Consider the following 26,058-nt stretch of genomic DNA (forward strand, 5'->3'; position numbering starts at 1 on the left):
GCGAACGCGCCGAGTCGTAGATGTCGATGGTCACGCCGCGCAGGGCCGAGACCTTGGCTGAGAGCTCGTCTAGGCGGGCGTTGTTCTGGCGCTCGCGCTCGAAGGCTTCCGACATTTTGGCGGTGGTGGGGGTGGTGGTAGTGGTGGTGTTGCTAAGGGGGTTCGTTTTTTTCTCCGCTTGGCTAGAAGGGCTTGGTTTTATGGCCTTCGGTTGGGGCTCAGTCGGGTGGTGATTGCGCGTGGTTAGTGACTCTGGAGGCCACGATCGGTTCTTTCGGTTGGGGTTTGGTTGGTCGCGGCCGGCGGTGTTCTGGGGGACGGTGTTTCGGATTTGGTTCGATGCACGGGTGGATTGTGAGAGGCTGTAAGAACCGAAACGCGGCGATATGAAGATGTTGGGTTTGTTGTAGCAACAGCTGGCGTTATTGGGGGTTCCGTTTGGTGAAAGGTTGGGAATAGCTGCTTTTTGTCGGGAAGTGGTCGTCTGCGACTCCGAGGCCGCGAAAGGGGTTGGCGGCGCTGGCCCAGCCAGCCATGCCGGCCTTGGCAATGATACCGCTCAGCCACAATGCGGCGACGGCTGGCCTTGACGTCAGCTCGTGGCTGGAGAACTTGGGGATGTGGGGTTGGAGTCGTCCATTCGGTCCTTCCGGTCTTCAACAATAAGGGAATGTATCTTCAACTCACCTCAACTCGGATGATCGGTGCAGCATCGAGGGCGCAAGTTTGTATACTACCCCAGCCTTCAGTTAAGTCCAAATGCGCCAATTCAATCAGTGAGACAAGAGTACGAATTCCATTTTCCGACTCCTTCCCTCCAAGTTTTCGCAACTGTAATGTTTCCATTGGCGCCTTGTGACTTGCTTGCTGCGGGGAACCTCCCGCCTCTCGGACTGCCTGCCATGCGACCCTCACAGCCGCCACTACGACGCGCGGCGCAGCCTTCTTTTTTTCTTTATCACACTGACGGCCGCCCCTCCCCGATGTAATAGACTTGCCGTCGACAACATCAAATCCTCGTGCGCCCCGGTTTTACCAGCCAAGCCGGTTAATCGGATCTTTTGAGAGCCAAGGGCAACCGCGAATAACTCGGACCCGACCTACGAACCCCACATTCTTCCTGATCCTTCTGTGCTGCCTCCAGCTGTCCACTCCGAACCACCACGCGACTTGCCGACCCTGATAAACGTCCAACAGACTTTCCACCCAGGACTTCTTCTGGAGTTCTTTTTTAAATCTTCGACAGCGCACCTGCCCACCCAGCAGCCATGGGTATCAACAATCCCCTTCCTTCGTCTATGGCGTGTAAGTTGCTCCCGGCCGTTCCGCGCCAACCGGTTTGCGCGATAGACACATTCGTGTCCATGGTGGTCACTCGTCGCCCTGGTTTGCTGACACTGAAGATAGCGGAATGCAAAAAGTGCGGCAAGATCCTAACCTCCTTCATTGACCCGCGACAAGCCTTCAGCCCCGACAAAGTCATTCCACCGTCCGTACTCGCTGGCGCCAAGGTAAGGAACCGCCTTCTCCTCCTTCCCCTCCCCCACCTTTCCTCATGCGCGCATCATGCCTCCCTCACACTAACCCCGTCTTCTATCTAGGGCCTCGCAATTCTCACAGTATTCAAAGCGGGCTTTCTCGGATCGGCCCGCTTTGGCAGTGGGTTGGTGGTGGCGCGGCTACCGGACGGGTCATGGAGCGCGCCGACGGCCATCATGACGGGTGGCGCGGGCTTCGGCGGGCAAATTGGGTTCGAACTGACCGACTTCGTCTTCATCCTCAATGACGCGAGCGCCGTCAAGACCTTCTCACAGTCGGGCTCGCTCACACTCGGCGGCAACGTGTCCCTCGCCGCGGGGCCGGTCGGCCGCAACGCCGAAGCCGCGGGCGCCGCCTCCCTGCGCAGCGTCGCCGGCATCTTCAGCTACTCCAAAACCAAGGGCCTGTTCGCGGGCGTGTCTCTCGAGGGCTCCGCTATCATCGAGCGCAAGGAGGCCAACGCGAAGCTCTACGGGCGCCCGATCTCGGCGAAGGAGCTGCTGTCCGGCAGCGAGCGCCCACCCCATGCGGCGGCGCCGTTGCTGAGCATCCTCAACTCGCGCGCCTTCCGCGGCATGGGCCCCGCGGCGGCGGACGAGAGCATGTACAACGACATCCCCGTATACGACGACAACCGGGATAACGTGGTGTGGGGGAACAACACCGGGCCCGGATACCGGGAGGGCGAGCAGCGGGATGGTGGGTACGGCGGCGCGGCGAATGGACAGGGTCACGACGAGTTCGGGCGGCCGAAGCGGTCAACGACGTGGCAGGACGACGTCTACGACCCGCAGCCGCGGGCGTTCGGCCAGGGGTCGAGATCCAATACCTTCCACGATAGCTACAGTGCCGGAGCGGGGGCGGGGGTCAACGATGCGGCGGAGAAGAAGGTGGGTCCCGGCCGGCCGGCCGCACCGAAGCCGAATTACGCCAGCAAGGAGGCCTTGTTGAAGAAGAACGAGGCGGTCGCGCTGTTTACGTTTGAGGCGGATCAGCCGGGCGATCTGGCGTTTAAGAAGGGGGATGTCATTACCGTACTGAAAAAGACCGAGAGTGACAACGACTGGTGGTATGTCTACTTTCCTGGAGGTGGCACTGACATGATTTACGCTAACTCTCGACGACAGGACGGGCATGATCGGGACGAGGCACGGGATATTCCCCAGCAACTACGTGAAGATGAAGGAGTGATGCTCGGTGGCCATATTACCAACACATCTGGCGACGAGAGGGCCGTGAGGACACAATATTCCATTTGGCTGCTGGAGGGAAGGTGAAGAGAGACTAAGATATTGCTTAGAGGAGCCCCAGAGGCATGGCACATCGTCCCGTTTGGGCGGCGAGAATGGTTTTGGACGACGGAGATGGTTTTTGTGCTGGGTTTGCGTTGGATGTTTCCCCCATTCCCTGTATGGCGTTGGGCGAGACAAGGAGTTTTCTTTAGTTTTTACCAAGGGCTATTCGAGTTTATTTGCTGTAGCTGGGTGAAGGAGATGTTGCTGAGCGTTCGGTAGTTCCAAAGACGATGTCGGAGCAGGGGGTCTCACCGTTTCCGTGCCGTATAGTAGCATCCTGAATCCATCCTGCTTGGTCCCCGCCGCAAGTGTGTGTCATCCAAAGTTCCCAGGGATTTGGAGCCGGCCGATCTCCTGCAGATTCAATTATGTCGGGGTGTGGCTGATCGGTGGCACGGCAGTATTGCCACCTACTCCTCGGGCCGTCCCGTAGACGGCCGACAACATGGCGGCACGGTTGACGTTGATTAATCTACACCTCGATGCGGGAACTTTAGACTCTCCATTCATTTCCTATTGCCGTTAGGCAGTAACAACATGGCAATGTCCTCTAGAAATATTGTAAGACACGCCGCATCTCATCTCGTCGTCACCTCACAATCATCATCACGTCACGGCGGAAACAGCGCTACCAGTTGAGGTATATGACTGATTTATTCCATCTACCCTCCAATTATATACACCTCTACCCTACAATCCTACGCAGGCGGGGTATCCGGCGGCGTCGGCAGTAGGCACTGCTCGCACCAACCGTTGCTATACCCGGCGAAGGTGCTGGCCCAGAGCCGGCGGTCGCAGTTCCGGCCCTGGAGCGCTGCCGTGGAACAGCGGGTGACCCCGTGGCTGTGATAGCAGCCGCACCCGCAATACAGCAAGATGTTATGGGTGCACATGGTGCGTGATGTGCTTGCCTGTCCCTGTTGCTGTCCTGTGAGGTAGTCGGGGTTGGGTTTGCGATGTGGGTGGGTGAGTGTGTGGGTGAGAGGATTGGGGAGTGGGAATGACAAAAAGGAATGACTGTTTCCTCAAATGCTGGACAAACTCAGGTACTAACGGGCAGATACTGAGAGGTACGGTGGAGGGTTGTGGGAGGCAGGCATTCAGCTAGATGAACAGCATAACTTACAGTTGTTCTGCTATCACTTATATGTACCAGTGTAGGGGATCAATACTAGTATTCACTGAACATCTAAGATTAGCCATTTGAGTGTGTTGAAAGTTGTAATGGAAATGAGATAACATACTTATAATGATCTTTCATCCTAATATCGAGAGTATAATATCTTAGACAAACCTGTCACAGTTCCCCAAAGCTTGCCTACCTATCTACTCCAGCTTCCCGCTCGGCTTCCATGATGGACAGGCACCCCTTGATGGCTGCTCATGGAACAGGCAGGCAACAGGCCTCGTGTCAAAGCGTAGGTCGTGCATGGGCCGCCCGGACACCCGCACATACCTGCTCAGGGTATATATATTCGATCCAGCACCCTCTTTTTCAACAGAGCCACCGCCAAAGTCGACGGTTTTTCCAAGTGGTATTAACCGGCGGTGGCTCTCCCAGGACAGCCTCACCCCCCTCCTACGTGGAGGTAGCGGGTTCCAGCCGGGACACTGTCTTGGGGTTTTTCTGAGCGGGGACGCCCGCTCAGACCGCGGCGTAAACCTGCCCGGGGTTTCGTAGCCGGCCACCTCCCCTCGGGGGGCTGGACGGTAAGCTTTTGCTCTTTTTAACGATGCCGCTTTTGCTTTTCTTCTGTTTTTTGCCGCTTTTTTTTTTTTTTTTTTTTTTTTTTTTTTTTTTTTTTTTGTTTTTTGTTGTTGTTTATCTGCCCCCCCCCACAATCAATCAACCCTGCATTTCAACATCGCCCAAGTTGAAGCTATTCCAACAAACAACAACATAACTCCATCATGACAAATACTCAATGATCTCGCAGTTAACTGAATGCCGGCACAAAACCCGACAACAATAAACACAACCAGAGCTGACATTGATTCGTGAAGTTCTGAAGCAGTCGTAACGTCGTAATAAAGTCAAACATACATCTAGTGGGCGGAGACTCCAATCTGGATCTGGCGCTCAAGATTCATCCAAACAACAAACGCCCGCAGTCTTGACTGTTAAAGAGATCAGAGCATTCTGTGTGAGTCGCGCGAGCTCGAGTCTTTCTTGCATCAGCGCGTATAGGATCCAGGGAGTCGTCTCCGTATTCCGTATTCCCTGTAGATAAAAAAAACAACGAAAAGTATCCTCCCATCAACACACTCGACGGCTTGGCCGACTTGGCCATTTCTGCGTCGAGTGAAAGGAAACACCCCCATCAGGGCTCATTCGCAACCAACCGGTGTGAACAGGTTGGTTGGTCGAAATACTGACGAGTAAAGTGGTTAGTTAGCGGCCTTGGTTTCACAGCCAAAGTTGATAGGCCCGGCAACAACAACAATACACTCACCTCACTGGTCTCCATTCGCCCTAGCCTCCATCTGCCCCTGAGTTCCCCACCCCTGCATGTCATGTCATGTCATGCATGCATGCAATCATCCGTCGACCAAGTCCCTGCCAAGGGGGGGTTAACGTCAGGTACGACATGAAATGAGGTTGCATATGGTAGTCACAACCACTGCTGGGGGCATCACATACCAGGATGGGACATTGTTCCCGCTGTCATCGACACCGTTCTCATTGCTGCCGCTGCCGGTGTTGCCGTTGTAGTAATTATCGACCCACATTCTGGTTTGATCCTCCCGAGAGAGTCCGCCCGCCATGGCGGCGGAGGCAAACGTATAGTGGCCGCCGACCTGAGAGAAGTTGACTTGGGTCTGGTTCGGCGTGTAAGCCGGGTACGACGGCCAGGCGGGCAGCAGCGTGTTGTTGTGAAAGTCCCCCGTCATCGTGGGACCGTACATCGCCGGGGCGCCGGGAAACGTAAGGGAGTGGCGAGGAGAGGAGAAGTCCGGCCTCGGCAGGGGCTGGAGGGGTTCGATGCCGGGCCAATCGGGACCCATGAAGAATTCGACCTGGGGTTGGCCCATGATGATGGCCATGTTGTCGTATGGGTAGACTTCTTCTTCCAAAATTGGAAGAAGAATGGTTTCGAAATCGACCAAGCCTTCAGGCCTGACCAAGGCCTTGATGGCTCGAGTGCAGATGATGTGGCCCATCGGTGTCTGATACGGCCGCACGTACTCGTCGGTGGGAAGCCGGGCGTCCTCGACAAACTTGGCGTGGATGAAGGCGTCGGGCCAGTCACCACTGAATAGGGCCTGGAGGTAGGCCTGATCTCCATGAGCCACCATGACCGAGACCGGCCACATGAACTCATTGTGCCCGAGATTGTTTGTGTCGACACGGGGTGGGTCAAATGAGGGCCTTCTCGTTCCCTGTTGGCTGAGGGGCCACCGATATGGGTGGTCATTCATGATGGGAGATGGGCCCTTCGGGTATCGTTCGACGATACGTTTTCATGAACATGAAGGCACAAGCCGTTTAGAGCCTGGGTGAATATGTTAGAGGCAAAGTTAGGGTTGTGCTGGAAAAGTGCTTTTATAGGAAGAAACGAACCTAGCTCGCCCAGCCTGGGTGGAAAGAAGGAGTGTATTAGAACGCCTCGCAAGTTTATGGCGACGTTTCTGTGAAGACTCAGCCGCCCTCGGATGCAATGTTGACCCAGCAGTGCTGCGACTAGCGAATAAGAGTTCAGGATCTGAAGAAAGGTTTGAGATCCAAGGCTGGGTCCTTGACCACACTTTGTAAACCCGCGATTGAGAGGCAGAGCGAGAAGGGGGGTGTTGGTGGACTGGTCCCGAAGCGGGCCACACAAGGGGAGGGGGGGACTCGGGGACCACAGGCAAAGAAGCGGACCATATCAGCTTATAATATGCTCCATGCAATCCGCGTACCGCAAAGTATATGCTACCGAGTATGTAAGGCAACCAGACAAGGCGACGTGCCGTTTCGCTCTCACCTTCCAACCTTCTGCTTTGGACAGTCAAACCCGCAGTACCCGGGCGTGGAGCGGCTCTTGGGAGACTTGGCATGGTGGTGGCTTGAGCTGAACTGAGAGCCTGCCTTAGCTCGAAGAGGTATTTGGAAGTTTATTCACGCCACTGAGAGACGTGGATCAAGTTACTAGGTGGGATAATGGGGTTCGTTTGGCTGTGATCATATACAAATCCCCGAAAGGGAAATGCAAACGCACGCGGAGAACTCTGGAAGTCGGTGAAAGTGCCCATTTCCAATGGCCCGACTCCTGCCGGAGGAACCCAAGCCAGAAGGGTGCAGGTAACCTGCAGATATGGTTCAGTTGTCCCCCTTGAGATGACCAACGTTGAACCTGTCAAGAGGAGAGCCCACACACCACCCTGGACCAGCCCCGCCCAAAGTTCCCAGAATAGGGCAAAAGTACAAATGCCAAAACGAGACGGCCATGATATAGGATGGAACCTGAAATTGAGCCGACTTAATCAGAATACGCCCAATCAAAGGGAGAAATACCCGCAGCCTTGTCGCGAGACAAGACATGTATTCCAGATCTCTCGTTTCTCGAGAATATAAAGTACCCTTTGTAGCGACCTAAAGAGTAAGGACTCAGATAGCCTTCGCCAATGCACTTGATGCCAACCCGTGACCGACTTCATCCCATGAATAAGACTGTGAACTGCCAAAAATGCCAGAGCATGGTCTAAACTCAGAGCCACTGTCTAACCCGACCACGGTTTGCCCCCCCCCCACCCCCCAACACACTCGTAATAAGAGCCATCATTTCTAACACACGACAGGCGACGATACCAGAAGAAAATATGCCTCTACTCGGTATCTGTCTACGGAAAGCCAGGCGTGGCCGCCCAGTCCCTAGGCTATATCGTGACACCTCTAAACCACGAGCCCGGACATACTCATACCATCTCGGTCCACCTTTTGGCTTTACTACTAGACTCCCCTGTGGAGGTTTTAAAACAATGGGCAGCCGCCGGCGACTGCTTCATTGAACTGGTCTGGACCTTTCCTGGCTCGCACCACCCCAAGTTCGTAACCCGGCACCGCGTTGTCACAGACACCGCCCCGGACCACCTAAGCTTCAGCGACGGCATCGGCTGGGCCAACAACATGCAGAAGGCGGTCCAGCGCCTCCAGCAACGGCCAGCCCGCCCCTTCCTAGGACGCCAAATCCCGCCGCCCCGGTGGAATCCCGCCCTCAGGCCCCCCTACGGCGGAACAAAACCGCTACCACTCTCCCAGCCGGTACCCCCTATGGATCTAGCCCAGCCGGCGGCCTTTTTGGATCTGGCCCACCGGAAGGAGTCGCGGTCCCCAGCCGCGCTGGAATACCCCGTCTACGGACCCCACACGCCGGAACAGGAGGACACGGCCTCGGAACCCCCATCGGAGCCGTCGCTGGCAGGGGACACGGCCTCCAACTCCAGCGTTGTCTTCTCCGAGCCGGCGGAGATGGCATCAGCGGAGGAAAACCCTCGCCTTGGGGAGAAGAAACCCTGGCACACGGGGTCGGAGGATGGAAATAACAGCCGTGGTGCCCAGCCGCGGCAGCAGCAGATCGAGCGTCTGCGCAGGATGAAAAAGGAAGCGGATGCCCTGTTCGCGCGGAACGGCGACCCGAGTGGTTTGCTGGCGGTCTTGGCTGAGGCGTCGCTGTCGAACGACAATTGGGACGCGTCCGGGCTGCCGAGGTTTTGAGAGGCTTTGGTTGATGGTACGCTCTTTTGTGGTGTGGACTACTTACGTTAGCAAATTGGTGATGGGTGATGAGGAAGGGTGATCTGGGGACGCTTCAAGGTGCGAGTGAGCATGGTAACAAGTGAGAATGGCGGGTTTGTTTCCTAGGCGTCTGTTTGTTTACTACACTGGATATATGCCAGTAGTCATGTCAGCCTGTTTCTCTTGCTGATCATTGCTTTTTTCTGTTGCATCGTTTTTGTTTTCCTGGGCTGGCTACACGCAGCACCTCCGGGAGTGCTAATCGGAGACTTCACAGCCGTGGCGAGAGAAGACTCTTGCTGTGGTTACACTCATTACTACTAGCACCCGCCGTCAAACGGCAGATGGATTTCTACAACTATCTGCCCTCTGGGGGCACCTCTATCCGATCAGGAGGGAGAGGAGTAGTCAAAAGGTTCTCACCAGAGGGAAACAACAACCCGTTGTTTGGTTGTTGTGGTACCCACCACACCCCTTTTCAAGCTGGCTAATATAACACTACAAAGCAGCTAGGCAGTTATTGATCAAAGGGTTCTATGCATTGTCACAACTCGCGACTCAACTGATACTTGTACAAGCCTTCGCAACATACAACGCCCGTCATCATCACACTACCAATATGCATCCCCACCTGCCGTTGACCAAACGCAGACACCGGCAAAGGGCCCAAGACCAAAAGGGTAAGCAAACCCAACCCCAAACCCGGGTAGGCTTCATTTTTTATGCCATCAAAACAAAAAACGGGGGGAATCTCTATGATACTAATACGAGCGAGGTAATTAAAGCTCGTCGTGCGAGTCAGGCTCATCTTCGCCACCGGTTTCACCGCCCGAGTAGAGCTTGCTCGTGATCGGGTACGCCACGTTGCTGAGCTTCTCCTTCTGCTCCTCAAAGTCCTCGGCGGAGGCAGTAGCGGCTGTGTTCGAGTTAGCATTTTGTCACTGGCAAAGCAGAAAAAGGGAGTAAGCTTACCGTTCTCCTCAAGCCAGTCCTGGGCCTCTTTGACGGCGTCAAGGATGGTCTCCTTGTCGTCCTCAGAGATCTTACTGCCCATGCCCTCCTCATCGTTGACCTGGTTCTTCAGGCTGAAGGCGTAGTTCTCAAGGCCGTTGCGAGCCTCAATGCGCTCACGGGTAGCCTTGTCCTCCTCGGCGTACTTCTCAGCCTCGGCAACCATACGGTCGATCTCCTCCTGGGTGAGACGGCCCTTGTCGTTGGTGATGGTGATGGACTCGCCCTTGCCGGTGCCCTTGTCGTGGGCAGAGACCTTGAGGATTCCGTTGGCGTCGAGCTCGAAAGAGACCTCGATCTGGGGAACGCCGCGGGGAGCGGGGGGGATGCCGGTAAGCTCGAACTTGCCGAGGATGTTGTTGTCCTTGGTCATGGAGCGCTCACCCTCGTAGACCTGGATCAGGACCACGGGCTGGTTGTCGGCGGCGGTCGAGAAGATCTGGCTCTTACGGGTGGGGATGGGGGTGTTACGGGGGATGAGCTTGGTCATGACACCGCCAGTCGTCTCGATACCGAGGGTAAGCGGGTTGACATCCATGAGGACGATGTCCTCAGTGCCCTCCTCACCGCTCAGCACACCAGCCTGGACGGCGGCACCGAAAGCGACAGCCTCATCCGGGTTGATACCCTTGCTCGCCGCCTTGCCGAAGAACTCCTCAATGAGGGCCTGGACCTTGGGAATACGGGTGGAGCCACCAACGAGGACGATGTCGTCAACCTCGCTCTTGCTGACCTTGGCATCCTTGAGAACCTGCTCGACAGGCTTCAGGGTCTTGCGGAAAAGGTCACCGTTGATCTCCTCGAACTTGGCGCGAGTCAGGGTCTCGCTGAAGTCCTTGCCCTGGAAGAAGGCCTCGATCTCAATGCGAGTGGACATCTGGCTCGACAGGGTGCGCTTCGCCTTCTCGGCCTCACGCTTGAGCTTGCCCATGGCCTTGGCGTCGGTGCTCACATCGACGCTGTGCTTCTTGTTGAAGGTCTTGGCGAAGTGGCTGATGAGGCGCTGGTCGAAATCCTCACCACCAAGGTGGGTATCACCGGCGGTGGCCAGGACCTCGAACACACCCTGGTCGATAGACAGGAGGGAGACATCAAAAGTACCACCACCAAGGTCGTAGACGATGATCTGGCGCTCACCCTGGGTCTTGTCAAGGCCGTAGGCGATAGCGGCGGCGGTGGGCTCGTTGACGATACGGAGAACGTTGAGACCAGCGATCATGCCGGCATCCTTGGTGGCCTGGCGCTGGTTGTCGTTGAAGTAGGCGGGGACGGTAACGACGGCGTGGGTGACCTTCTTGCCAAGGTAGGCCTCGGCGGTCTCCTTCATCTGTTCGGTTGTTAGGAACTGTTTCAAATGGGTCAAGTCGTGCGATTAGCAAGCCAACGTACCTTGCCGAGAACCATGGCGGAGATCTCCTCGGGGGTGAAGGTCTTATCAGTGCCGTCAATCTCAACCTTGACAACCGGCTTCTCATCCTTGGCGACAACCTTGTAGGGGAAGTGCTTGATATCGCTCTGGACGTCCTTCTCCGAGAACTTGCGGCCGATCAGACGCTTGATGTCGTAGATGGTCTTGAACGGGTTCGATGCGGCCTGGTTCTTGGCGGCGTCTCCGACGAGTCTCTCATCCTCGGTGAAGGCGACATAAGAGGGGGTGATACGGTTTCCTGGGGTAGATTGTCAGCTGTGGGTTCCCAGGCTGAAAATGCCCATAATCCTCAACGCACCTTGATCGTTGACGAGAATCTCGACCTTGCCCTTTTGCATCACACCCACACACCTAATAGCTGTTAGCCGTTTGTCCCTTGTCCATGTGTGCCCCACCCCTCCGCCATCCTTGACACCGTGTCCTCAATCGACGACACCCCCACCGAGCCGAATCGCGTAGATGGCGGTAAAATCGAAATTCGAGATTGAGGCAACTTACGAGTAGGTGGTGCCCAGATCCTGTTTAGTTGTGTTAGTTTCGTTTGCAATAGTTCCCAGGATGTTCTAGGGTGAACCTACAATACCAATGACGGTGCCATACTCAGAGACATCATCCGCCTTGACTTGCTGGACGAAGCCCAGAGAGAAAAGGAGGGCAAAGAACCCAATGAAGCTCAGGCCGAGGGCCCAGCTCCGCGATCGACTCTCCATGTCGAAAGCTGTGTGGTAGAAAGAAGAAAATAAACGACAACCCTCTTTGCGCTACTGCTTGCAGGCGGTGTAAAAGGGTGTTAGAAGTGAAGCCGGGAGAAGAGAGAGAGCGCCCTTCTCGAACCGTTCCTACCGGGCTAGTGGTCAGGAAGATGATGAATAGGAACTCGAAGATTCCGGCGTCGTCGAGTGAGGTGGTTGGTGAAACGGGAGAGGGAAGCAAACGGAAGCAAGTTCAGCCTTTTGAAGGTTGGCTCTTTATTTTTTTGGGGCAACCGGAAATCTGTCCTTATCCTGGCTTAAGCCACCTCGCGCTTCCGCACTGGCCCATTCGCCGCCTTCTGAATTGGGGCAACTCAATGGCCCCACCGCGTGGGACAGACGAAGTACAACAACCAACTCAGCGTCTCAATTGACCGCAAATTTAACAAGGCTAGCGGTAGTTGGTACATGTTACCCCTGGCGCTTGGAGATCTGCATGACCATTGAACATGGAGAACAGCTTGCACCTTTTACTCAGCTCTCCCTCACTACAAACGACCGATGTTTAACTCACCATTATTTTAGGACTTGAGAAAATCCTGATTCTTTATGGAACTTTATCAGCACTTCGACTACAGCAGCTCGAGTACGAGTATTGCCAATTCAATGCCTTTTGTTCTTTGCGTGACACGATCCGCTCCAGCGATCGGATTTCTACTGGTTTCCATCTCCAAATCGGGGACAAGCAAACGGCGGGAATGCGGTGGGCTTGCCCCGCAGGTGATTGCCCACAGGGCGGGTCGCCGGAGTGGCACTCAACCCCCTGTTTGTGCCAGAGTGGCCTTTTTCAACAAGGCCATGGAGTGTCTGCCCAGTGGCGTTCCACCTCCCGAAGGACAGACAGTGTTTCATCGTCAAGAACGACACAGAGAACTTCGGCGGTGGAACGGAAGAGAAGCAGGAGAAAATGACACATGTCAATTTATCAATGACTTCTGCAGGTCTCAAACGTAGTGTAGTGTACTTGTAAGCCATGGCCACAAACGAACATCAGAAGTGGGACCAGTTGAAGCAAAGCCGGTGCCGGGTTCTGTGATGCATGTTGCACTCTTTACCCCACGCTCTCTTAAGTAAGGTACAGACACATATTGCCGAAGAGCCTCATTTCTCGTAACCACCTCTATTCTAACAACCCTGCAGCCACCGTCTGTCCGCCACTCCTCAAAACCACTCTCTGCCCCGGCTCCAGCGGCACCTGCGACTCCAGCTTGACCACAATCCTCGCTACCATGGCGGGCTTGACAATTTTGGGGTTTTTCTTGACTACCGACCCCGAGGCCTTATCCAAGAGAGCTGAGATAGTCTCAATCTTGCCGGCTTGGTTCAGCCGGCCCCTGTGAACTTCTACCGGCATGGGCATCAAGATGTCAAAAGCCAGCGCCTTCATTTTGAACGTGTCTGCCTTCGGAACTGGTTTCGCCGGATCGCAGATGATGTCTCCGTCCCTGACGTGGATGGGATCGATATGGCTGAGGTGGAGCACGACGTTTTGACCAGCGACCGCCCAGTCAACTGGAGCCTCGTTGGCAAGGATCGACTTGACGTATGCCTTTTGTCCGCTCGGTTGAACGAGAAGTGCATCGCCCATTTGCACAGATCCCGCCTCGATCCGCCCCGAAACCGTTACCGGGCTCTGCATGGTGCGGTACACCTCAAAAACAGTCATCCGCAACGGTTTGGCTAGCGCCCGCGCGCTTGGCTCTGAGTTCTCCAACTCTTCCACTAGCGTGGGGCCGGTGTACCATGATGCGGCCGGATCAGGGGATCTGTGAACCAGGTTGTCACCGTTCAGACCGGAAACGGGGACGAAAGCCATGTTCTTGTGCTGAAAGTTTGCCGTGGACAGGAAGCCAGACATCTGGTCCTTGATCTCACTGAACCTCTCCTGGGACCATGCAACTGTGTCCAGCTTGTTGACGGCCACGATGATGCGCGATACTCCCATGCTGCGAATCAACAAAGAATGCTCCCTTGTCTGCCCCTTTAGCCCGGATTCGAAGGCGTCGATGCTGGCGTCGATAACCAAAATGGCAAAGTCGGCCTGGCTAGCACCAGCGATCATGTTATAAATGTATTCCGCGTGGCCCGGTGCGTCGAGGATCGTAAAAGCTGTGTGTTCTGTTTCGAATCGTCGAGTGGCGATGTCCATGGTTATTCCCCTGCTGCGTTCTTCCGGCCGTTGATCTAGGACCCAGGCGAGGCCAAAGGAACCTTTTCCTTCAGTTTTCGCCTCCTTCTGGAGTTTGTCGATTGTGCGCTGGTCGACCACCTTGAGGTCGAGTAGTAGCCGGCCCATCATGGTACTCTTCCCAGCGTCTACGTGCCCGACCACCACAAAACTAGCACTCTTCTTGGGCTTGCTCTTTTCCAATTCCGAGAGGACATCGAGATTTCGGCTCTTGGGAAGTGGCGCATCGCTGATCCTCAACCCATCCATGCCAGTTGTGGCAGCATCTGTGGATGCCGTACCCTTCTTCTTAGACTGGGCTGCAGCTGTCTTAGGTCCAGCTATATCGACTATTAGTGTCCATGTTAGCGCTTGCTCATCAAGAGCGAACCTTTCATCGATTTGGCCTTGGCTTGGGCCGCGAGAACAACGTCATCCGGACTGGGCTGAGCGAAAGTATCTCGAACAGACTGAGGCAGGTTCGGGTATAGGATGACCTCCTCGTCGAAGTCACCCGAATCATCCCGCCTCCGCTTGCGGACGTCGAACCAGTCGGTAGGGTCCAAGGGTTTTGTCGGTGGATTTCCCTTGTTGTCCGCCCCATATCCACACCCAAACCCGTATAAAGGTTCGCTTTCCAAACCATTCGATGTGCGGGAGGTGGGTGGATTCCAACAGAGCAGTTGAGCAAATGCGGATGGTTCGGCCATAATGGCTTTTCGCTCATCTCCTGGTGCGTCCGGAGTAGAGGAGCTAGGTCGACCGCCAAAGAGGCCCTGGCCCAGTAGCGGTCCTTCGCCTGGTACTTCCGTCATCACGCCCGACTGGTGTGATATCTCGGGGCCTAACAGGGGCATGGTACCATGGACAATGGACTCCGAAGTTTTGAGACGCTTGTTGGATGGGCCAGCCATGGGCACGTTCTCCTTCCGAGCTGGCGTGGGCTCCATTGAGAGGTCTTCCACCTGCATCCGCGTTTGTTCCGCCTTCTCCTCGATGGCCTTCTTTTCCTCGGCTTTTTTTTTGCGCGCGGCAGCGAGAGCTTGAAGCTTGGACATCTTTGGTGGCACACCTGATCCGCCGAGCAGGCCACCACGACGTTTTGGTGGCGCAATGAAAGTTGTCTCTCTGTGCTTTGGAATATTGCCCCACGGCATATCGTGGAAGAAGTGTGAAGTCCACGTTCCGTGTTCGAAGGATACAGGTGTGGAAATAGGAAGGGCTCTGGTATTTGATTGATGACCTATGTTTTGGTGCCATGCTACCGAGTTCGGAGAATTTGTCTGCAATGCTGAGAGGCCGGTGTCTGTCAGGTCCAGATACTTCGCCGCCCAGTGCGATGGAATGCCAAGTTCAAGGGGGAGGCCGGCTGTTGCGGTATCAATTACACAAGTGACAGACTTACCATTAGGTGGTTGTACTGCTGGTTTGGTCGCTTTTGGACGCGGGTTGACAAATTTTGAAATGAGATAGGCAACCGATTTGTCAACGTCGTAATAGTAATGCCACAAGGCCTCCTCGATCTGGGCAACCGTAACCTTGGAAACCTCAACGCCGAGGGCCGCCTGGACATCGGCGGTACCTTGGTTCATGAGCGCCCGGTCTTCTGGGCTGAGCTCATCATTCTCTTCTTCCGAATAACCCTCGTACTCGTCCACGGCATCCTCGTAATCAAGGTTGCGAATGTACTGATGACGAGACATGTTGGCGGTTTGATGATGACGCAGAAGAGGGTTGCTGTGAAGAGTGGGGTATGGGTTGATGTTTGATGGTTGAATATGTTGGGCGGTGCGGTTACTGAAATGTGAGCTGCGAGTTTACTAAGTAAGTACATGCGCAACATAAAAGGAGAAGAACCTCTAAGAAGCGTGGCGACACACTAACCTGGGGACACTTTCTGCAACTCCAAATCGGCGATTGACTAGCAACTCTTAAGACGTAGCAACGGATAAATATTGCTGCAAAGTCCAACCTAAAAATTCATGATTTGGTTGAAATATTCGGCAATTGGAACCTAGGCTGTCCCTCTAGTTAGGTAGGGATCACGATGCCGGACCTTGGTGTTGTGTTGTCGCGGGGCATTGCCAGGGCATAGGTGGTTGTGCCATGTTGACCCCACCATCGTGGCCTCGAATGACTCCATCAGGTTAAGGCGGTGAAAGCCTAAATCGCGGGGCAGCGTGCGGGTCAGCCGCCATAAACCAACCACAGCACAGTGCCGGACTTAGATTCTGCCGTGGTCCGCCTGAAGCCAGTGGGCGTGGTGCCTCAATTTTTTGAGCTTTGGAGGTAAGGAGCAAATAGTGCCTAGCTTTAAGCGGATCCCTGGTGCCTGTTTCCTCGACGATAATTTGGACTTCGAACCCTGAAGCTCCATCCATCTTTGTCTCGTACAAGTTTTTTGCGACTCACGGATAAACATCAGCTGCAAAAATGGCAATGAGTGCGTCCCCTCTGACCCCCGCATCGACTGCAATACCGGAGAGCTGACACGCGGACCCCTCCTTAGACTTGGATTTGGCGAACGGTATGCGACAACATGTCCCGCCGGGACTCGGGTGGCTTGCTAACTAGTCGATGCTGCAGCCTCCGTGATACAGGACGAGCAAGGTCGGCCGTTCATCGTTGTGAGAGAGTCGGTCGCATCCCAACCCTCGCACCCCTACCCTCCCCCGCTGACCCCTCCTATAGCCAGGGCAAGAAGAAGCGCCAGTACGGCAACGAGGCCGTCAAGTCCCACATTCTCGCCGCCCGTACCGTTGCCAACATCGTCAAGACCTCATTAGGCCCCCGTGGCCTCGACAAGATCCTCATTTCCCCCGACGGCGATATCACAGTAACAAACGATGGCGCCACCATTCTGCAGCAGATGGAGGTTACGAACCACGTCGCGAAGTTGTTGGTAGAGCTCTCTAAGTCACAAGACGACGAAATCGGTGACGGGACAACGGGTGTGGTTGTTTTGGCCGGTGCTCTCTTGGAACAGGCGGCCGAGCTCATCGATAAGGGGATCCACCCCATCCGAATTGCCGACGGGTACGACCAGGCCTGCGACATCGCCGTGGCGGAGCTCGACAAAATTTCCGACGTGATCGAGTTTAGCAAGGAGAAGACGGAGAACCTAGTGAAGGTAGCAAGGACAAGCCTGGGGAGCAAGATCGTCTCGAAGGCCCATGACCAGTTCGCCAACATTGCTGTGGATGCCGTCCTCTCCGTTGCCGACTTGGAGCGCAAGGATGTCGACTTTGAGTTGATCAAGGTGGATGGTAAGATGGGCGGTGCTCTCGAGGATTCCATCCTTGTAAAGGGCGTGATTATCGACAAGGACTTCTCACACCCTCAGATGCCCTCCGAGGTGCGGGACGCCAAGATCGCCATCCTAACGTGCGCCTTCGAGCCGCCCAAGCCCAAGACGAAGCACAAGCTCGAGATCAACAGCGTGGAGGAGTTTAAGAAGCTGCAAACCTACGAGCGTGAGAAGTTCATCGAGATGATCCAGCAAATAAAGGATGCCGGTGCGAACCTGGCCATCTGCCAGTGGGGTTTCGATGACGAAGCCAACCATCTTCTTCTCCAGAACGATCTTCCCGCGGTAAGGTGGGTGGGCGGCCCGGAGATCGAACTCATCGCAATTGCGACCAACGGCCGGATTGTTCCTCGGTTCGAGGACCTAAAATCCGAGAAACTTGGAACGGCGGGTATCGTCCGAGAGATGACCTTTGGGACAACAAGAGAGAAGATGCTGGTCATCGAGGAGTGTGCCAACACGCGGGCCGTCACCGTCTTTGTTAGGGGGAGCAACAAGATGGTGAGTTTCCAACCCCGCCTGCAAGTTATCGAAATTGCTTAGTTATCTAACTTTACTTAGATTATCGACGAGGCTAAGCGCTCCCTCCACGACGCCCTTTGCGTGGTCCGCAACCTGGTCCGCGACAACCGCGTCGTTTACGGCGGCGGCTCAGCCGAGATTGCCTGCAGTCTGGCAGTCGAGGACGCTGCCGTCAAGACTCCTGGTCTGGAGCAATACGCGATGCGTGCGTTTTCCGAGGCTCTCGACTCTATTCCCATGGCCCTAGCCGAGAACAGCGGTCTGAACCCGATCGCCACCCTTGCCGAGGTCAAGAGCCAACAGGTCAACGACGCCGCCGGCCGCGGCCGTCTGGGTGTTGACTGCATGAGCCGCGGGTCCAACAACATGAAGGAGGCGTTTGTGATTGACCCGCTGATCGGCAAGAAGCAGCAGCTCATGTTGGCTACCCAGCTCTGCCGTATGGTGCTCAAGGTGAATAATGTTATTATCTCTGGGTCAGGCGAGGACGACTTCTAGGGGTAGACATAGAAAGGGTCTTTGGACAGGGATATCCGTCCCGGGATAGCTAGATACCTATCTGTGGGCGTTGATACATGCATGAATGAATGTATGAGATCAGAATGATGCACTCCGGCCCCCATATGTGACGTAGACTTATCCGCATAACGGCGCTTTCAGTGCACAAAACAAATAGGGCATACGGTTGACAAAGGAGAGCATAGACGTGAGAGGAGAGAAAAGAAGCACTTTTGACTTCCTCCAGGACAGCCAGGCTTCTCTGTCCAAGAGGGCGGAAACCTATCTGGTCCAGAAAAGCACACCGCTTGCTAGCTACATCGCGCGCCATTAAAGGTATTTCGTTTTAGTGTTCCAAGACACAAATTCGCTCACATCAAATTCTCATAAATAGTGCCTCCCTGTCATCCCACCTCCTTCCCGCAGTAGATCGCCGAGAAACGAATGCGGCACGGGTGTGAAGAGAAAGGAAATCCCGCGTAGGCACGGAGGCCGAAACTGAAACCATCGCTTCCCACGGTCCCGTCCCTTCGCGCCCCTCCCGCCCGGTTAACTTCCCTATCAACTTACCCCCGTTCCCTTCGTTGCCCGAAAAAAAAAGGAAGAAAGGAAAAAAGAAAAAGAAAGCCAAAAGCCTCAAGCAAACCCAAACCCTTGCGCATTCTCCAAGGCCATCCCCAATCGCTGCCTCAACATCTCCTTATCCCTATACTCCGGCAACAGCAGGGTCCCGTAGCATGTATACGACGTAGGCAGCCTGCCGGCGGGGTCCTCCTCCTCGCCGTTGCGCTGGATGATGAACATGAGGTTCTTGACGCCGCCGACGGGGACGCGGTCGCTAGCGGTGACGAACTCGAGCAGCTTGCGCTTCATGGCGTCGTCGTAGCGCTTGACAACGCTCCAGAAGTCCTTGACGGTGCGGTGCGACGCGTCCCAGCCGACGTAGCGCGCGTGCCGCTTCAGCTCCGCGATGTCAATCTCCTGCACGCCCTCGACCACCGACTGCAGGAGGCTGGGCGTTAGGAGGGAGAGTGACTTTGGGTGCAGGCAGGCGTGGAACCCGCGCGCGAAGGCCTCGTACTGCGGGCGCACCGACACGTCGGTGAGGTAGCGGATGTAATCGGAGACGTAGGCGTTGCGGTTGGCGCTGGTGACGAGCGGGGCCTCGTCCTCGGCAGGGTTGCCGTGGTGGGGGGGTGGGCGAGAGGAAGACTGGGAGGCCGTCTTCGCGAACTGCGGCCAGGGTTCGTCTTTGCGGGCATGGTGGTGGTGGTGGGTGTTGTTTGAGGGGGTTTTCATTTCCCGAGTGATGTGCTGCCCGAATGCGGAAACGGAGAATTCGTAAGTGCGGGCGAAGACGTCTTCTACAGCGCCGTCCTTCTCGTCCCACTCGAGTAGCGAAGTGAGGCCGCTTGCGAGGTCAGGCCAGCCATCGGCGATGTGGTGCAGCTCAGTGACAGGTTCGCCAAGGAGTTTGCGGTAAAAGGCCTTCGGAAATGTAACCGGCAGTGTCAGGCCGTTGTACACGGCGAGCGACACCAACAAACCGATCAACTCAAACTTCCACTCGTCCTCCATCGAGCCCGGAAGAAACCAAGTCATGCGAGTGCGCTCGTCGACAGTAAAGGCTCCATGGTCGGGGTTGAGAGCTTCTCCAATGGCCAACCGGAAGAACTCTTGTTGCACACCACCGGAATCGAAGCCCTCCTCCCCGGTGGCCTCGCCTAGGTGGACTTTCAAGGGCTTGAGCAGCTCTCGCTCCTCCCGACGCCACAACTGGTCGAGCGCGTCTTGTAGAACGGTCCCCCTTCGAATATCAAGAATCAGGTACTTGGATCCCGCGGGCCCCAGCCGTTCTACTAGCACATCCTTGTGATGTTGGGTGAGACCCGCCCGCTGGGCGATCACGGTGATTTTGTCATGGAAGGAAGTAGACTCCTCAAAAGCACGGCTCATGCGCGAGAAGTTGATTGATCGGAAGTACGACACCAGTGTCGATGAGCTGAATATGTATGGAAAGTCTAGGAGGTGTAGGCGTTGCCGCGTTGGGGTATGAGACAGCCACGAGATGGGCATTTTTATCGTGTCCAGCCGCTCCGTAAAGTAGTCTGACCGGAATTGGGCATCGGCCAAGAGGAGGTCCTGTCGTCTCTCATCTGGGATAGACATTAGTCGCCTCGTGGCAAAGCCAAAGGGTGGAGGCAGGGGGGAGGGGGGGATTGGTGGATTGACTTACGCATGGCTTCGATCAGGGCGAGGGCACCACCGAAGGGACCGTCCCCTGGAACCTCAGGAGAGCCATCCCAATCGTTAAGCATGACAGCCCTCGCCCAATCGAGCAAAAGAATTGGAACACGGGTCTCGTGCAGGGCACGGTCAGGAAAAGAGAAGTCTAGCACGTAAACCGCGTCCATGTTGAGGAAATCTAGTTGCGAGAAGAGAGGCGCCAGCACATCCTGCTCGCCGTGTTCGTGCGGCCCCATGGTAGACTCGCTCAGGGCGTCGAAGCGGCGGCGCGTGGTTATGGCCGCGAATAGCCGTCGAGCTAACCTCAGAGCCATATCGTCGCTAAAGGCATCCTCGTATTGCAGGCACAATTCTGTCGGCTGCCGTGCTACCGCGCCGCTACCCGCAAGACTCAGGCCATGAGATCGAATCCTCGACATGTCGAACAGCTGTCGGGAATCTGTAACCAAGGGCGCGGCAGCGATCAAGGCGTGCAAGCATATGGACATGAGACGCCCTGCCTCCAAGTTAGAGAGCGACTGCTCGCTCTTGGGAAAGACCTTTGTCGACGGCGATCTTAGGGCTTGGAGTGATCTAGGGGGTGCGAAGAGACTAGCGGCAGCCATCCACAAGCTGTGGAATACCAGACTGGGAGAAACTCGCGTCATCCTCAGCATGCAGTACCAGAGTGTTTGCGAGTCGTACAACTGCCCCTTTTTCGTGAACGATCGGAGGGCTAGTTGCGAGTCGCTGAGGACGTAGAAGAGGGTTTGATCGACGAAGAGCTTCCACTCCAGCCTCACATTGGCGGAGGACCCCTGGTCTGACCGATGCTTCCGTCTAGCTAGCTTCCCTTGCCCTAGCTTCCGGCTGTGAAACCTAGCAACTGACTGAGGTTCGAGCATATGCTCCTCAGCGGTCCCATCCTCTTGAATGACATCGCAAACGAAGTCGACAACTTCCGCAGTCAACCTAGATAACGTTTGCGGAAGCAGCGTCTCGTCCTCCGATTCCGAGTCCTGACCAGTAGCTGCACCTGAGGCGTCGCTATACGACTTCTCAGAGACGACGCCTGATGAAGTACGGGGGGCCTTCGGGCTACGGGATCCACCGTTTCCCGCCTCGCTCGTTGCGAGCCGGCCGGTCCTTGGCTTGAGATCGATGGTTTTCGGGGGAGGCATCTTTTCAAGCGAGACATCATCGAAAAATCCCGCAGAGGAGAGCTGAGAGATCGGTCGTGCGATACTCGAGCCAGCAGCTTTGGGGACGCGCGATCCCTTGTCCGCACCACCTCCAGTGGTGCGAGGGGATCTCAATAGAGCTGCGTAGGGTTCTTCAGCAGAAGCGTCTTGGGCATACGGGTCGATCGATAGCTGCCGTTTAGGCTTGGGCCCGGATGAAGTGCGAACCTTCGCGTTCGAGTTACGGCGCGCGTTCGTCGCACGAGGACTGGATTGAGGATCCTGTTGCGGTTGGCTGTCCTTTAAAGTGCGAGTTTCCCTCTCAGCCTGGCCATTCCCAGGTAGGTTCCGCTTCCTGGCGAAATCCCCGTCCGGCTGTAGAGGCAAGACCGGTGGCTCTTGCAACCCCATGGGTACCCCATGTCCGACGCCATTCCCCAACTCCGGTTCGATTTCAGGAGGGTTCGGAGGTTCAACGTCAGGCTGAGGCCTGCCGCCGAAGGCCCGTGTCCTGTTATGCATGTCTTCGAGTGCCGTCGGAGTCAACCACTCGAGCATTTTGAAGGCAACGGTGCCAACGACATTGGCGGCAAATGAACGATGATCCTTGCTAACAGGCTTTTCGGTGATGGTGAAACCGGGGCGCTGAGCCTGCTTGTCAGAATCCAACCCAGCCTGACCGCCTACAACTTTTTTCTTCTCTCTTCTATCCCCATTCAAAGTTCCACTGCAACTCCGAGGGAACGCGGATGCCGCACCATTACTATCGCCCGTCTTGGGAGAGCCGGGTGGATTGCGGAACGGCAGCGTCTTCGAGGACATATGAGCGGCGCGGTCATCTCGCAGCCGGGAATTGGAATTTGGAACAAACACCAGAGAAGCCACAGCGGCGGGTGGCGCCTTGGGGAGTCGCAAATTTGGACAGAGGCCGGTTTCCGGGTTGTCCTGGCTCGCGAGATATACGGCCAACGTCCTCGCGCTCGTTGTGTTGTACCTGCGAGTTGGAGCTCGACCTGCGATCCTTTTCCGGCAAGTAAAGCACGTAGATGTCGTGCAATGTTCGACACCACAGCCTTCGCGGAGTTGAACGATGTACCTACGCAAATGGTCAGTGTCGACCGGAACGAACGGGAGTGGAAGATCGACCCCAACTCACTTTTGCACAAGCTGTTGAAAATTATGTCGACGGCTCGCCTTATGTATCGCGTAGACGCGCTTCGGGTTGTCTATATCCTCAACCAAGTCTTTCAACTCGCTAGGCGCATCCCACGGTAACCTGGCGAAACGCGCCTCTTCCCAGAGACCGGCCAGAAGGTCCAAATCATCGCTATTCCTGTCTTTGCGACTGCCGGCACTAACTGGCCGCATGGTGTCTCGCGTCATGACATGGATGGAAGAGGAAGCGGATGGAATCGGCCGAGGAAGTCCGGCTTAGCGGAGAGGGTTTCGGTTCGAGCAGGCGCTGGGGGTTTGGTGATGTTGAGACGTTCAGACGCTGGGCTGGTGGTAAAAAATGCAAAGCCGAATAATCACCGGGTCGAGATCGGATGGCAAGCAATTCGATAACCAGCTTGATTTCCGCGTTGGGGAATTTGTCGTCAAACTGGCAGCATCATGCTGCGCTCAGCCTCCAGGTTGCCGCCTTTCGGGACTTTCCACACCCAAGCCGCTGCCGCACGCGGGCTGGACCCACTGATATCCTGGAATCTTGGCTTGGCGGTGCGTCTGGGCACGATGGGCCAAGTCCCGGTGGGGTCGCCTGGGTCGCTTACCAAACCGAAAGGAAAGCCGTGGAGGATTGGATGTCCCGTGACTCACCTCCAACAACCAACATTTGCGGCGGGATGTCAGATTCCCGCCATGCTCGAAGTTTCAAATCAGCTTGGTTGGTGGCATCATCTGTAGATATTTACCTGCCGGCAACATGATAATCATTGTCCATAAAACTGCATCCAAGTGAAGAAATTCTTGGAGGAAGTGTACCTCCAGCTTTCTCTTCTCAATTTCAAACCCGCGTTGTGGATCCCTATCGCAAACGGACTGCCCGAGCGACCGACCAGGGCTTCCCGCATGCCAAGCAAATGTGACGTCCACAGTTGAACCCCGCCATAAACCGCTTGCCACCAAAAAAATACTACGAGAGTACTTAACGCCGCCTCTCCTGTTGCTCTTTCTGGAATTATTCAGCAGGCACCAGTTGTTATCCCCTCTACCTAAGACACGTAGTGGTTTAAAATTCACCAGCACTACCCGTCCTTGAGTTATCACTCATTGACGATACAATTCCACAATTCCACAACCTACCAACCCTCCTACCTAGGTACCTATCTTCCAGCAAACCGAATCTCCACGGTCACTTGGCCATAACGGGCACGATGGCGACGATTTCAGGCGACAGAACTGCTCCTAGCAGCGGCGTGTCGACAAATACTTCTCATCCATATACCTGCAACACATGTCAGGTTGCCTTCCGCAATAGCGACCTTCAGAGGGGACACATGCGCAGCGATTGGCAGTAAGTAACCTTCTTCAACCGTCTTCTCCATACTCCAGACGCTCACTGTCATATACAGCCGTTACAACCTACAGCGCCGTGTTGCAACACTACCCCCCATCTCGTCCGAAGTATTCACGGAGAAGGTTCTCCAGGCTCGAGCTGAGACGACCGCACAAGCCGACAAGGCTGGCTTCGAACGGGCCTGCGAGACATGCCAAAAGACATACTACAGCGAGAACTCGTTCCGGAATCACCTCAGCAGCGCGAAACACAAGGCGAAAGCCGTCGCCTTGGCATCGCAGTCGAATGGCAAGGTCGACGACGAGGCGGGCTCCATGTCCTTCTCTCTGGGCGAGCCGGCGGCAGACTCGGTGGTGGATTCGGACGCTGAGGAGGAGTTCAACGAGGTTGTTGAAGGGCTCAAGAACACTGCACTTCACGAGTCTACCTCACCCGTCAAGCGGCCCTCGAATCCCCATTTATCCGCCGAAGCCCAAAACAAGCCAGAGCACCCCCTATCACAGACGTCAAGCGAGGAAGAGTCATCCACGGAAACCCCCTCAGCACCAACCCCGACGGGGGCCAAGCCGGCCCCGGCTCCGTCGCTCAAGACATGCCTCTTCTGTAACTACGAGTCTCCGACACCGCCGCTCAATGTATCACATATGGAACGTATTCACGGCATGTTTATTCCGGAGAAGCAATATCTGGTGAATCTTGAAGGGTTGCTTCGCCATTTCCAGGAGCAGGTCTTCGCTCTGAACCAATGCCTCACTTGTGGAAAATTTAAGTCAAACGCATTCGCTGTGCAGACACACATGCGTGACAAGAGCCATTGCCAAATCCCGTACACCACCGAGGAGGAGCAGGTTGAGATTGGCGAGTTTTACGACTTCCGCAGCACTTACTCTGACGGGGATGAATGGGAGGATGAGTCGGATGACGAAGGGCAACAGAACGGCGGTGCCAAGCTCGGGGCGAAGCGCGAAAGCAAGGTCACCGGGGAGGACGGCGATGAAGTTATGGAGGACGAGACTTGGGAGACAGACAGCGAGGCATCATCCCTCGACTCCAACGATCTCCACGCTGTCCCCGCGGATCAACATTATCACCAGTACGACCGCCTCAACAAGCACCCTCATCACTCGCGAAACACTTCTCGTAGTCATCACCAAGCAGACGGTTGGCACGCCCAAAGCCACAAACGGCCCCAAGCAGTTTTCCACGACGACTACGAACTCCATCTTCCGAACGGAAAATCTGTTGGTCACCGGTCACTCAACAGGTACTACCGACAGAACCTTTACCACTACCCGACTCCGGAGGAGCGGGCGGAGCGCCTCGCCATCGAGGAGGCTGAGAGGGAGAACGAGATGGATGTTGACGGCGAGGAACGTCGTCCTCGTGGGCGGGCACTGATATCCAGGGACGTGAGGGGTCTCGGCGTCGCTTCTCTCGATGACCAGCAGACAAGAAGCATCGTCAACAAGGGCAAGAAGGAGGAATGGGCAAACCAGAAGAGCAAGGGCATGTTGCAGACGCGGCTGGCGATCAAGGAGAAGGCGCCTCATCCGGCCACGTACCTGCGCTGAGTCTGTGTGTCGATTCTGGGAGACGAGCCTGGTCGGTCTAGGCGACGACGGCCTTGGGACCTTTTGCTTGCTGTTCAGGTGCCAATAAACCCAAGAAGAAAATGAGATGGCGATAAATTCGGCCTCAACCTTGTTCTCATATGAGTGTTTCGTGAGTGTCTACCTAATCTTGTGTGTTCAGAAAGCCTGAGCACCGAAGCCCGAATAGCCCGTGCTGAGACCCCTAATGACGATCCCCAGGGTCGAAGTGGGGCCGCGGGGCATGTGCCTTCTCAATGCCACATCGCGGGCCATCTTCCTGGGAAAACATGGACTTCACTGGCTTT

General features: G+C 55.6%; 10 protein-coding genes across 10 annotated transcripts in view; 4 read left to right on the plus strand and 6 right to left on the minus strand.

Annotated features, from left to right (window-relative positions):
- The window catches only part of CHGG_09201 (uncharacterized protein), a gene marked incomplete at both ends in the record, with an annotated part of 439 nt that extends 324 nt beyond the window's left edge, over nucleotides 1-115 (minus strand). The window contains one exon of the mRNA XM_001227127.1: nucleotides 7-115. Coding sequence (XP_001227128.1) covers nucleotides 7-115 — 109 coding nt within the window. The remainder of the gene's footprint in view (nucleotides 1-6) is intronic.
- Nucleotides 116-1,268: 1,153 nt separating this feature from the next.
- Nucleotides 1,269-2,730, plus strand: CHGG_09202 (uncharacterized protein; the record flags this gene model as incomplete). Its single annotated transcript, XM_001227128.1, has 4 exons — nucleotides 1,269-1,305; nucleotides 1,408-1,511; nucleotides 1,602-2,608; nucleotides 2,667-2,730. 4 exons carry the CDS (start codon nucleotides 1,269-1,271, stop codon nucleotides 2,728-2,730), a joined length of 1,212 nt encoding a protein of 403 aa, XP_001227129.1.
- A 789-nt stretch (nucleotides 2,731-3,519) lies between these two features.
- On the minus strand, nucleotides 3,520-4,188 carry CHGG_09203 (uncharacterized protein; the record flags this gene model as incomplete). Its single annotated transcript, XM_001227129.1, has 4 exons — nucleotides 3,520-3,762; nucleotides 3,961-3,970; nucleotides 4,079-4,096; nucleotides 4,157-4,188. 4 exons carry the CDS (start codon nucleotides 4,186-4,188, stop codon nucleotides 3,520-3,522), a joined length of 303 nt encoding a protein of 100 aa, XP_001227130.1.
- A 692-nt stretch (nucleotides 4,189-4,880) lies between these two features.
- Nucleotides 4,881-6,254, minus strand: CHGG_09204 (uncharacterized protein; the record flags this gene model as incomplete). Its single annotated transcript, XM_001227130.1, has 3 exons — nucleotides 4,881-4,952; nucleotides 5,288-5,339; nucleotides 5,476-6,254. The coding sequence occupies 3 exons, from the start codon at nucleotides 6,252-6,254 to the stop codon at nucleotides 4,881-4,883; spliced, it is 903 nt and encodes a 300-aa protein (XP_001227131.1).
- A 1,687-nt stretch (nucleotides 6,255-7,941) lies between these two features.
- CHGG_09205 (uncharacterized protein) lies at nucleotides 7,942-8,529 on the plus strand (the record flags this gene model as incomplete). Its single annotated transcript, XM_001227131.1, has 1 exon — nucleotides 7,942-8,529. One exon carries the CDS (start codon nucleotides 7,942-7,944, stop codon nucleotides 8,527-8,529), a length of 588 nt encoding a protein of 195 aa, XP_001227132.1.
- An 800-nt stretch (nucleotides 8,530-9,329) lies between these two features.
- CHGG_09206 (uncharacterized protein) lies at nucleotides 9,330-11,700 on the minus strand (the record flags this gene model as incomplete). The annotated part of the gene is made up of 6 exons (XM_001227132.1): nucleotides 9,330-9,466; nucleotides 9,523-10,888; nucleotides 10,951-11,228; nucleotides 11,289-11,341; nucleotides 11,489-11,508; nucleotides 11,569-11,700. 6 exons carry the CDS (start codon nucleotides 11,698-11,700, stop codon nucleotides 9,330-9,332), a joined length of 1,986 nt encoding a protein of 661 aa, XP_001227133.1.
- Nucleotides 11,701-12,862: 1,162 nt separating this feature from the next.
- CHGG_09207 (uncharacterized protein) lies at nucleotides 12,863-15,612 on the minus strand (the record flags this gene model as incomplete). Its single annotated transcript, XM_001227133.1, has 3 exons — nucleotides 12,863-14,235; nucleotides 14,301-15,152; nucleotides 15,315-15,612. The coding sequence occupies 3 exons, from the start codon at nucleotides 15,610-15,612 to the stop codon at nucleotides 12,863-12,865; spliced, it is 2,523 nt and encodes an 840-aa protein (XP_001227134.1).
- A 730-nt stretch (nucleotides 15,613-16,342) lies between these two features.
- CHGG_09208 (uncharacterized protein) lies at nucleotides 16,343-18,236 on the plus strand (the record flags this gene model as incomplete). The annotated part of the gene is made up of 3 exons (XM_001227134.1): nucleotides 16,343-16,356; nucleotides 16,601-17,717; nucleotides 17,778-18,236. The coding sequence occupies 3 exons, from the start codon at nucleotides 16,343-16,345 to the stop codon at nucleotides 18,234-18,236; spliced, it is 1,590 nt and encodes a 529-aa protein (XP_001227135.1).
- Nucleotides 18,237-18,872: 636 nt separating this feature from the next.
- Nucleotides 18,873-23,011, minus strand: CHGG_09209 (uncharacterized protein; the record flags this gene model as incomplete). Its single annotated transcript, XM_001227135.1, has 3 exons — nucleotides 18,873-20,392; nucleotides 20,473-22,739; nucleotides 22,800-23,011. 3 exons carry the CDS (start codon nucleotides 23,009-23,011, stop codon nucleotides 18,873-18,875), a joined length of 3,999 nt encoding a protein of 1,332 aa, XP_001227136.1.
- Nucleotides 23,012-24,018: 1,007 nt separating this feature from the next.
- Nucleotides 24,019-25,732, plus strand: CHGG_09210 (uncharacterized protein; the record flags this gene model as incomplete). The annotated part of the gene is made up of 2 exons (XM_001227136.1): nucleotides 24,019-24,158; nucleotides 24,217-25,732. The coding sequence occupies 2 exons, from the start codon at nucleotides 24,019-24,021 to the stop codon at nucleotides 25,730-25,732; spliced, it is 1,656 nt and encodes a 551-aa protein (XP_001227137.1).
- Between the last annotated feature and the right edge of the window lie 326 nt (nucleotides 25,733-26,058).

This window comes from Chaetomium globosum, genomic scaffold, assembly GCF_000143365.1.
Source record: "Chaetomium globosum CBS 148.51 scaffold_6 genomic scaffold, whole genome shotgun sequence".
Classification (NCBI taxonomy): Eukaryota; Fungi; Ascomycota; class Sordariomycetes; order Sordariales; family Chaetomiaceae; genus Chaetomium; species Chaetomium globosum.